The 11,781-nt window shown below is 49.4% G+C and overlaps 1 protein-coding gene across 1 annotated transcript; it reads right to left on the bottom strand.

Annotated features, from left to right (window-relative positions):
* Window positions 1-5,981: 5,981 nt before the first annotated feature.
* On the bottom strand, window positions 5,982-11,059 carry Il17a (interleukin 17A). The gene is made up of 3 exons (XM_012514019.1): window positions 11,033-11,059; window positions 7,267-7,478; window positions 5,982-6,219 (listed from the first exon to the last, which is right to left on the bottom strand). The coding sequence occupies exons 1-3, from the start codon at window positions 11,057-11,059 to the stop codon at window positions 5,982-5,984; spliced, it is 477 nt and encodes a 158-aa protein (XP_012369473.1).
* Window positions 11,060-11,781: the final 722 nt, after the last annotated feature.

Raw genomic sequence — 11,781 nt, 5'->3', positions numbered from 1 at the left:
GCTGATAGCTACACATCCATCTTCTTCCAAGGTTTCTCCCTCCAGAGCTGGCTCACGGTCACTTCTGGTCCTGAGATACTTCCCTTTGAACATAGTGTCCCCTCATGGGGAATTGCACCTGGCAGTCTGTGACAAAGTGCGGGGCACAGCCAGGACCTTCACAGGGAAGACCCCATGTGAGGAGCTTCTGGAGCCCAAGACACTGGGCAGCAGGGCCTCCAGGAGAGTAGGGGAGCCTCTCAGCACCAGGTGTAGTGAGGGGCCCTGGGGTAACAGGTGAGGTCACGAACTGTCCCTGAGGTATCAGAAGTGGAGGACGCACAGGTTTCACTCTGTCTCTGTCAAAGCGGAGCCTTTGCTTTGTCTCAAATGTCAGGCCTGACTTTATTGCTGACAGCAGGGAAAGAGCCTGCAGACAGGCCCTCCACCAGCGGGCCTGAGGAGGCCAGCTCAGCAGCGGCTGGGCCTTCCTTCGGGCAGCCTTTCCAGCTGTGCCTTCCTTCATGCTAGAGACCGGACGCCCAGCTGTGCAGACCAGGTGGGGTAACTCGAGCCACACGCTGGGCTCTTGCCTCGCACACAGGGAGCTCGGTGAGTGGGGATATCCTCCCATCTTCCCAATTGTCCTCATGCTTCACTTGTTGAGCTTTTATACCTGAAGTTAACCTGCTGACAGGAGGACAGGCCATAGAAGGGCGGCTTGGGGAAAACAGGACCCAGGAGGGCGTGCTCACGCTGGCCCGCCTGGAGCGGGGAGGAGCACGAGGAGAAGCAAGGAAACACGCAACTAGGACATCTGAACGTCCCTGGTGAAGTGGCGGGGCTGTTCTGGGAGAGTGAGTGAGAGAGCGGGGCTAGCACGGTGTTAACATCATCAAAGGCCATTCCCAGGTCAAGGGGTGAAAAGGACCACCTCAGCGTTTCACCTTGCGGCACTTTGACTCTGAGAACTTCTGAACCCAGTTTTCTGTGTCCCCCATCTCCAATCCAACACTACTTTTGAAGTGATTTGTCACCTCAGGTGTGCTAAGGCAGAGGACGTGAAGATGAGGCGACACTGAGGAGCTCATTTCCTCATTAGTCCATTTTTGTCATTTGTGCTTTGAAGTAGACTCGTTGAGTTCTTCAGTGGGGACAGTGCCTTACAGTGGGGTAGACACAGCACCGGGCCGGTGGCTCCAGGCCTTCACTGTGGCAGCGCGTCCTGTCCACAGAAAGGAACGAAAGTATGTGCTTGTTCCACTGCTGCTACGTGCAGGCCAGATCTCTTTCCTGATATTGTTAAGATTTGTTTTAGAGTGAAGCCTTTATTGGAGTTTGTAGCTTTCCTGTCAGGAGTGGATTGTCACCTTGCTTTTTGTCTGCTCCAGTGAGTGGCCACTAGGGGACGTAAGAGGCCAGTGCTCAGTGGCCCGGTTTTGCTTTCTTTTTCAATCTGAGGCTCCACGTTTTAGGTATTGGTTCTGTGAGGACCACTTTAATCATCTCGTTTCCCCCATTTCTTATGCTATTGTTTTAAGAATGGAAGCCATGCATTTAATTCACCAAAAAATCTGACTTTTAAAGCTGTAAAATTTCAGGAAAGCATTAATTCCACTGAGCTCTCTCAGCCCTAAAGCTGTAAAATTTCAGATCATAAGAACTGTTCCACATTTTGAAAGAAATGCTTACTTAGAGTCAGAATTATGAAGGAAAAACACTCTTCCTCAAAATGCAGAATAATTTGTCGTTGACATTTTCACATATTTACTTCTTGTTTTTCAGTGTCTAATTTAAATGGCTGAATCAGTCTCATGACTTACTTGTGTACGACAGCTTGAACATCTGAAAAGGTGTCATGCTGAGCTTTTATTCACAGGGCTTTTTCTATACAGTTTAAGTTGTCTTGTCGTCATTATTGGGTCAAAAACCATGAACATTTTCAAAGCATTTAGATGATATAATCCCTTTTCACTCATTTATGCTCATTAGCCCTGAGTAGTCGCTCAATTTAGCACATTATTAACAACACTAATAAAAGTAAGCCATTTTAATTTTAGGCCAAAGACTGTTTAATATACTTGATCCCCAATGACACTCAATAAATATTTCTCCAGTGTATTTCTTAGACATTTTAATGTCTTATTTCATGAAAATTGTCACTTTATATCTTTTGTCCTATTAGCAGATGTTGTTAACATTGATCTTAATTTTGTCAGTGTTTTATATATTATTCGTCCACCTATCCATGCATTCACCAAAGGTTTATTGAGCACCTACTGTGCGCTGGCGCTGTTCTCTGTAGTGAGGAAGCAGAAAATAATTCCCACCTGCACAGCACCTTCATTTCAGCGGGATTAGATAGCCCAAAGCACAGTGGCTGAACTCAGCGCGGGCCTAGTAGGACGTCAATGCACGGAGAAAAGCTAGTCAGGGAAGCTGCGTGCCGGGTGATCAGGGGTGGACTCCCCAAGACAGTGGCACTTGCGGACACGAAGGGGGACTTCGTCCAGCAGGTGGTCAGCGGAAGGCGGCCCTCTTCTACATGCGCTGCAATGGGCCCTGTTGTACCCGACGGTGGCGCCCACGCAGGGTGGGTGTCCCACGTCAGTGGGCCAGGCCACTTGTGAGATGTGTCTGGAAACACTCCGCGACCAACGCGCTCGGGAGTCTGCGGGGCTCCTCAGTGCAAGCCCGCTGTGGTGGAACTGCAGCGGCCGCCTTGGAGTTGGAGAGGCAGAGAGGACCAGGCGGTGTCGCCGGGGGTCTGCCTCTGGCTAGAGGAGGACAAGGAGGCGCAGAGAGGAGGCGCAGTTTCTGGCTCAGATGAGCAGCTGATGCCATCCCGGGAGCCGCTTCGGGCGTGAGCGCAGAGCCCGCGGTTTCGTCTCCGTGGACTCCTGGTCCAGGTCAGCTCAGCGCTGGCTTTTCTGCCGTGGCGTCGCAGCTCTCCACGGACCACAAGCTGGTCGAATAAATGAAGCAGATATGACCTGCGAGAGTGGTGACAAAGGGAGATCCGTACGGTCTCGGTGTGAGGGGAGGACAGCCCCATCTGGGACAGCAGGGTCCGGGGATCTGCGCAGCTCTGCAGGGGACAATGCCTGCGCGCACCGCAGAGAGCGAGGCAGGTGGGCTGCGCGGAGGCGGCTGTGCTGAGGGCTCCGCAGGGTGACAGCCGCGCGCTCGCTGGGGTCAAGGACAGCGCGGGCCTTGCTGCCGCGACCTCCCGGCTGCACCCAGAATGTAACAGCCACGGAGGAAGTGGCACGAGGCCGATCACCCCTGAGGGCCCTTCCTGGGGGTTGACGGCGCCATGGGCAGACGTTAGGGGATGGGCCGAAGGGCAAGGGAGCCACGGCGGGAGGGACCACGGGGAGCCGGGAAACAGGTGAGGAAAGAAAGGAGGCAAGGTGAAGCCCTGAACCTGGGGGCAGGACGCGGTAGGTGAGGAAGGATGGGGGGCGGTGGGGGGACATTCGGGAAGACAAAATAGCGAGCTTGGTGACGCGAGGAGGTTCGTGGTGAGGGAGAGGAGGAGGAGGAGAAGGCCGGCTGGAGAGGGCCCCTGGCCCCAGCTCGGGTGGCTTGCGGGTGGCAGTGCTACCCGGGGGGCTGTGAGAGGAGGCAGGCCCGCGGGGACGAGGGTAGAGGGCATGCTACGGTGGAGCGATGCGTGGGCTCCAAACGCGCAGGTGCTTGATGCGCGCTCCCCAAGGCACTGGTGGTGTGGGGATTGGCCGGCCCCAGGCTGAGCTTCTCAGACAGGAGGGCCTCACCAGGAGGTGACGAGTGAGCGCGCCCCAGGCCTCGGGGGCTCTCGAGAGAATGGGCGCCTGCCTTGAGGCTCTCCCCGGCGTGGGTTCTCGCCATGTGGTGCCCTCCAACACGAGGTCCTCACCGGAAGCCGAGCGGTTGCTGCGGCCTGACTTTTGAATCTCCAGGACTGTGAGCTAAACAAATCCCCTTTTCTCCACAGCATTTTCAGCATAGGGTATTATGTTATAAGAACAAAACTGGACTAACACAGGAGGCAACTTCTTCTCACCCAAAAAGCAATCTAGTGTAAAATAACGGCTCAGGACCATAAACATATGTATGTCCTTCGCTTGCCTGCCCCTAAAAGAAAAACTTTTATTTTCACCACTCAGGAAAGAATAATGAGTGGTGGGTTTTTAGCAATACGCTTTGCAGAGTTATGCGGTGAGAACCTGTAAGTGGCAGCTGGGCACGGATGGCCTTTAGGAAGCTGGTGACTGGAACAGAGAGAAGAGCGAAGATGCAGGAGCACAGAGTATCTCCAGGGCAGGAGCCAGAGCATCTGACCTCAGGGTGCGGAGCTTGGAAAGGAGCAGGAAAGGCCTCGGGCTCCTGGGCAGAGCTGCGGCGGGCTGTGAATGCAGGACTGAAGTGGGCAGGTTTCCAGGAAACAGGGCACCGGCGCTGGCGGAAGAAGCTGCAGAGAACTCCAGAAGTAGGGCAAGATGGGTCAGGAGAGGGGGCGGCTATGATTTGAAACTCAAAGCTACTCTGAAATTGAATGTGCTTCAGTTTTTATTTTACTTGCACCGAACTTTTCACAGGCTGCAAGCTTGGTCCACCTCCTGGGCTCTGTTCTGGGTTCTGGGGTGAGTTAGATCAGAGGCCAGGTGCTAGGACAGTGGCCTCTGTTAGCTTCTGATGGGCCGTAATCTTCAAAGGACACTGACTTTCAGGGAGACTCTGGACACACTAGTTTGAAAGCAGTCTCCTCTTAGCACTTTTTTTAATGACAAACTTTAGTTTGTATTAGTGGGAGGTTCTTTTATTTTTCCCACTTGATCTTTAGTTAAGATATCTGTCTTCCGTGGCAAGCAGGCATCTGAAATTAAGAATTGGACTGGAGCGATTCCAGGCATGTTGCCCAAAGCCGTCCTTCGCTGAGCTCTGGACTTGCACACACTTCTCACTAGGAAAGAGCTGAACTTGCTCATGTATAGTTGTTCCCCAGTGTCTTTGGGGGATCTGTGACAGGCATTCTCCACAAGATAACAAAACCTGTGGATGCACAAGGCCCTCATACGTGTCGGTAGTGTTTGCCTGTAACCTACGCACATCGCTTTCTATACTGCAAATAATCTCTAGATGACTTAGAATACCTCAGCCTACGTAAGTGCTATGTAAATAGTTCTTACGCTGTAGCGCATAGGAAATCATGACAAGGAAGAGCATCTGTATGTGCTCAGTACAGACCAACTAGCACAGGGCGGCAGCATTTCTCATCCCTAGCCTATGTCCAATGACGCCAGTGTGGGGATGTGCAGGGCCATGTGGGATGCTAATGAGAAAGGGCGAGGATATGATTTTCTTTCCAACTTTTATTATCACAGTGAGTGTATCATAAAGTTTAACAAGACACAGGTGGACTTGCACCCCCAAGAAGCCTCAATAATTTAAAAGTTCAAGTTAATAAATATGAAATCAGCTTTAGTCTTCTTGGTCACGTCATGCACTTCTAAAAGACAAAAGGAAGCAACCACACACTCGCATATGTGAGAGCTCAGAGATTTCCAGTTGTCATTTAATCCTATCTTGGATTCCCCTAGGGAAAATGGAACTAGGGAAATTCCAGCTTCCTCTAAAGACATAGGAAACGCATTCATAAATAGCTCATATAAATATGTTCTACTTTTTAAATAATAAAATTTCCAAGGTACATAATTCACTAAAATGCAATCTTATGCCCCAAACCAATCTCAGGACATATTAAATACATAAATAACTTAAAGACCTCAGATAAGCAGACAAGAAGCAAACAAGCTCATCCCTGGTGAGAGAGGACAGAGGCTCTGATCCCATCCTGAACAGTATTATTTGCCAGCTCTCAACAGGGTAAGCTGTTTTAAGCCCTCCAGGGGGGTTGGGTCTGAAATGGAGTGAGGTCTGAGGACAAGGTTCTTGAGTGCTGCGTCTGCTGCCCAGAAAGCCTCGGGCTACTGGTGGGCGAGGCTCTGACCCAACTCTCAGCCCACATGGCGGACCACTGGGCTGACGCAGGTGCAGCCCACCGTCACTTTCATCTTCTCTAGGCGGAAGGAGAGCGGGCAGTCGCGAGGCTGCCTCCGCAGCACCAGGATCTCCTGCTGTAGGGGGACGGAGCTCATGTGGTGGTCCTCCTTCCCCGCTGTGTTGACACAGCCGGAGTAGCGGCACTCGGCCTCCCAGAGCACAGGTGGGTATCTCTCGGGGTCCTCGTTGCGGCTGCAGCGGGGAGGAAAGTGGTGGGGAAAGTGAATTCCAGGTAAAGTTGGAAGCGAGTCAAAAAGAATTCACTGGGCAACAAAGCATAGGCATTGCCAAATTTCTAAGTGATTATGGTCTGAAGAACTTGGGGAACACTTGGATTTTTAAAAAAGAATTAATTAATTGCATTGCCAGTGATTGAATTTGCCTTGTGCATGCAGACGCACACTCTACCACTGGGATACACTTTCAGCACCTAAACCTACATTTTCAAGGAGTTTAATTATTATAGAAGAGAAGACACAATTGTTACCCTACTCAACTTCTTTCAAGAATGAACAAAATAAGTCAGGCCACAGAAGGGATTTCAGTATGACACAAAAGATAAAATTTTAAGGTGCATTTGATTGAGGTAAAAAGAAAAACCAAAGGAAGAGTAGACTTGGAGCGCTCTAGGAATAGGTATGTAACTATCCACTTGACTTGAAGAAACTTACCTTGGGAAGCGGGACAACATCAAGGTTTTAACCTGACAAAGTTTTCATGAGATGCAGCTGAGAGGAGTTACGAAAGGCTGGGAATTAAGCCTAAGTCCCTCCAGCTGAAGAAAGGATTTGCTTTGACTTTTGATTTATTGGGACAAGGCAAAAAAACCTTATAGGCAGGTAAGTCTGGAAGTGTCTCTTACCTGAGGCTTATTTGCATAAAGTCAGATGATAAAGGTCATTGCTTTTGAATCGTTGATGGGGTCCAAATATTGGGCATAGTAAAGACATAGCAAGTATAGATACATACTGCTCATTAAACATTAATATTTGAATAATGATTACTGATAATTTGGGTTGGTGTTTGGTTTGAGCTCTAACAGGGTAAGTGTCAGGAGGTGCGGCCACCCAAGCTAGGGAAAGCAGTCAGCACCATGGAAGTTGGGACTAGCCACTTGGTGCAGGTGCCCTTCCGGGGTTTGATGACCTCTGAGTGAGATCACGGTCAGGGTGACCTAACTGGCAGGATGATGCACGGGACATTTGAGAACACAGAGATTGATGTGAAATGCTGACGTACCGGAGAGTCCAAGGTGAGGTGGATCGTTTATAGTAGTCGGAGGACCTCCTGGAATTCACATTTTGTGTAGGGGGATTAAAGATGCTCAGGTTGACGTTGACATTCTGGATGAAGTTCTTGACCTCAGGAGTGGGTGGACACCCTGGATTCCGTAGGCTTGGTATTCCCGCCTTCACAGTGGCCACAAGACTCAGGAGTAGAAATGACTGCAACTGCGTGGTAAAGAAGAGAGAAAGAAGGGAGACTGGATTAGCCTATGGTTCTTGTTGAAAAACTTATTTTGAAGATCATCAATTTTGATGATTGTGAATCATAAGCATTATGTTCTGAGACTAACAATATTAAACTTTCAGATAAGTTAAATGAAAAGCTACTAGATGACACGTATCATGTGAAAATCATTGAATGTTACCCACTTTCAACATCTTCCTTTTGACTTAGGAAAAATACATTATACCCTGGATGGCAGCAATTTCAGTAAAATGCTAAGTCACGCCATGTCATCAGGCCACAGCACACTGTCACTTCCAGGTCAGTGGAAGAGTGGATGACCTTGATTGTCCAGGAGGAAGTGGCTCTCGGCACCCTTGCTCTTAATCCTACCCTGCTGTGAAGCCCTATGCTAAGTCATATTTGCATCTTGGAGGGAAGGGCTGCAGGAAGCCCAGGGGCGTCAGCACGCATGGAGACACGCTGAGCGCAGGCCCTACTGCAAGACACGCAGCTAAGAACTCGCTCTCCCTTGTGTTTTCTGAATTTATAACACATGGATTCTGTAACAAAACTACATTTCAAAATAGATTATTTTAAGTTAAATATTTTACAAAGTCTGCATATTCTAAAGCACAGTTAAATGTACAGCTGAACAAATAGCTTTGGTATTAAAACTATGGCAAACACATAATGGAAACAGAGTTGGTTCTGTTAGTTTTCAGGCCATCAAGTATAGTAACCTGTTTTAATACAGATTAAAGAAAAATGCTGTGGGAGAATGACATTACATACTTTGAACTCTGGAAAACAGATTGTCAGTAAGCGTTCTTTTTTTTTTTTTTTTTTTTACGGCACCGCATCATGAGACTCTTCTTATGTGGTTTAGCCCTAGTACAGCAATCTTTCAGTTTTAATCTCATCTTTCAAACTGATGCATATCAGTTCTTGAAAATGCTGCACAATAATTTAAGCTCTACCAATCGTTTCATTTCCTACCCTGCGTATACAGTAGTCATGGGTCTCCCCAGAGAATAGCATTTCATGTCGCAGTCCTGAAATATGGTCTGGCCCAGGTCTATAAGTGCAGAGCACACCAGTGCGGGACTCACCGCGGAAGGCCTCCTGGGACACATCGCTGCTTTTCCTGATCAGCTGGGCCTGGTACGCTTGTGTCTGCTGTGAGGTGGACAAAGTGCAGCATTTAATTCTGTCCTTTTATAGGCCCTGCTCCCTCTGCGGTCACTTGCGTTGGTGTACAGCAGTGGGTTTAGGGGGTGACACTATTTCGATTAAAGGTTCCATCCTCAAACGAGGTCAGAGAAGAACCACCCCTTCGTGACGGGTGATGCCTGCCCCGAAGGCCGGTGGGAAGGCAGACGCTGATGCTTCTAGAGACTGTGTCCTTCCTTGTTCATTAAAAAACTAGTGTTGGTTGGAAAGATGATCAAAGATGCTTTAGCAAGGGTCAGCATTTAGATTTAAGGTCATAGCTGATGCTGCCATGGAGCTATGCTCCCTTATGGTGGCTCTTGTGGAAATAAACGTGTGGCACGGTCTACAGTGCTTCTGGTGCCGTGGGCCTTGACCCTCCACTTGGGTTTTGTTTTCCCACCAGAGTCTCCGGCCAGACACTGTAGAGACAATTACAGAAACTACTTAATTTATTTTTTTTTTTGCGAAACCAGGGATTGAACTCAGGCCCTTGCGCTTGCCAGGGAAGCGCTTATTCCACTGAGCCATCTCCCTGGCCCCAACAGAAACTACTTAAGGCCCTGCCACATAAGCAAGCTAAATAAAATGAATAGTTAACAGTAGGATATATTATATTTAGCTGAGTTCAGCAACTGTTGTGCTTCTACTCAGGGCAAGGAAGTAATAACAATGTTGACCTGAGATTTACTTTTTAGGGTATGCAGCCCCCATGTTTGTGTCAGCAGTGGGGATCAGACCTAGCGCCACTCACACACTGGGCAGGTGTGCTGCTGCTGACCTGTAGCCCCTGCCTGGCTTGTGGTGTTCTGAGGCTCAAGCTCATGGTATTCTTTAGGAAGTATGAGATGGATGTTGTGAGGGAAGGTAGCTGACAAGGTGAGGAGGGGATTGAGCATGGAGAAGGAGCAGAGAAAACAAGGCAGCGGGGTGGAGGGTGACGAGCAAGGAGGAGGAGGACAGATTAAGGGGGAAAGGAGGAGAGAGGAAGGAATGTCCTGCTGTCTTTCTGCCCTGTCAGTGATACAGCCTTTGGCTGCAGGTCCTTGAGAATAGTTTTACCTCAAAAATAGAAAAACAGGACATGGATGGCAAAGACAGGGTGGAGGCACCAGTGAAATCAGATTTGGGGGCTTCAGGTCACCCTTCTGTGACTCCCATGGTGCCAAATGCAGCGCTTTCTATAGGTCTGCACAGGTAGCTTTCCTGGGGCACTTCTCTGACACCCTGCTGGTCACTTGGGTGTCTCTTGAGCTGTAGGTCATCGGTTTGCACATAGACTTGTGTGCTGCGTGCGTCATGAGCCGCCTGACACAGGTAGCTGTTGCGTTAGTCTTTCTAACAGCTCGCGTTGTGTGTGGGCAACAATGTATGTGTGATGGACGCTATTTCAGAAGCGCAGAGCCTAGTTTCTTTTTATAATCCAGGGACCCTGCTAAATCATCGAATGCCTCACTCTCCATTCTGACCCTACTGAAGGTAGTGTGCCAAGCCCCGTCCTGTTCTGAGCACCGCAGAGTGAACGCTCCTTCTTGCTGCTGTTTGCAAGAGTGAGAGGGAGCAGGACACTCATGCGGTCAGCTGCTCTGATGGGCGCGATGGGGAGATGCTGACTGCAGCCGGCCTTGCCGCGCTGTTCCGTGGCGATGAAATGGAGCCCGCGTGCAGCCCTTTGAAATACTGATTCTGACTTGAAATACGGTGAAGGAACAAGAAGCATTCTCACAGCAGCGTGAAAATGAGTATCTTGATGTCGTGGTTGAAGTGGGGGTGATTTCTCAGCCAAAGGCTCAGCTCTAGCTACGCTTGGAGGGCTCCGCTTCCACCTAGAGGAGCGGTGCGCAGCGCAAGGGGGCGTGCAGAGGGCGGGGCCCTTCCTCGCGTTCTGCAGAGGGCGCTGCTCCGGTTGCGCCTGAGTCTTCTGAGGAGGCAGGGCTGCTGCGCGGAGGACCGGAGGGCTACGCCGCGTGGGGTGGGGGCCTGGGCTTTCGCCGTGGCTCCGCATCTACCAGTCTTCACTGACCTTTTCGAGGTTTAGTTTCTGCTTTACAAAGTGAGGTTTTGCTTGTCAATGACTTTTGGAGAAAGGAAACGATAAAGAATAAATAGGGGGGACCGGGGAAATAGCTCAGTAGAATAAGCGCTTGCCTGCTGCTTATTCCTGGTCCTGCAAAAAAAAAAAAAAAAAAAAAAAAAAAGTGTTTCCTTCCTCTACAGCAACCATTGAAAGTGAAGAAGAGTAGCCATGGCTCTCTGCTATCCCATGGCGTGGGCCTCAACAAGGGCCACAAAGTGACTAAGAATGTGAGCAAACCGAGGCACAGCCGTCATGTGGACACCTCACCAAACCCACCAAGTTCCTGCGGGACATGATCGGGAGGTGCGCGGCTTCACCTCCCACGAGTAGTACGCTACGGAGCTGCTCAAGGTCTGCAAGGACAAGCGCATCCTCAAGTTCATCAAGAAAAGGACGGGAACACACATTTGAACCAAGAGGAAGAGTGAGGAGCTGAGCAACGTGCTGGCCGCCATGAGGAAGGCAGCTGCCAAGGACTGAACCCCTCTGGATTAAAGCTTTGCAGGAAAATAAATAAATAAATAAATAAGAACAGTAAATTGGTGATGAGTATTCAGTTTAGTGGTGATCTCCAGGTTTACTGAACTTGTGTCTCTGAGGGCTTGAAGCAGACAGAGGGCCACAGGCAGCGAAGAACTGCAGGTGGCAACTGGGGGGTCAGGACTGGGAGCAGGAGTGGAGGCTGTTGAGTGGGCTAGGGAAGGCAGTGTTAGCCCCAGAGCCCCAGTCACCCATCTGAATGGGTGAGAGCACTGAAATGCTGGTGGGCATACTGATTTACGGAAATAATTTTCAACACTTTTTGAAATTATTAGGTCATCAAATAGCATTCTTTCCTACTTACAATAGAGAACGATACAGAGGATGGTAGAGAAATCCTTACTTTAGTATCTAGGAGAATGTATTGGGGAATCCTTTGTTTAATGTGCTGGAAATTTACACATTGTTAAAAACATGAAATAAATAAAGATAAGCTTTAGTTATTGCTTAGGTGGCACATGAGAGACTATATATAT

The sequence above is a fragment of the Octodon degus genome, unplaced genomic scaffold (genome assembly GCF_000260255.1).
Source record: "Octodon degus isolate 3935 unplaced genomic scaffold, OctDeg1.0 scaffold00022, whole genome shotgun sequence".
NCBI lineage: Eukaryota > Metazoa > Chordata > Mammalia > Rodentia > Octodontidae > Octodon > Octodon degus.
The sequence above is the reverse complement of the archived record's forward strand: the minus strand, read 5'-3'. Positions and strand labels throughout refer to the sequence as shown.

What these genes read in the sequence shown, in the direction of transcription:
- Il17a (XM_012514019.1), bottom strand. Translation starts at nt 11,059, where the DNA reads ATGTCCCGCAGGAACTTGGTGGGTTTG. An exon ending in GCAGGAACTTGGTGGGTTTG is followed by an intron (nt 7,479 to 11,032) that starts GTGAGGTGTCCA and finishes TTTACCACGCAG; the next exon opens with TTGCAGTCATTTCTACTCCT. An exon ending in ACCTCACCTTGGACTCTCCG is followed by an intron (nt 6,220 to 7,266) that starts GTACGTCAGCAT and finishes TCCCCGCTGCAG; the next exon opens with CCGCAACGAGGACCCCGAGA.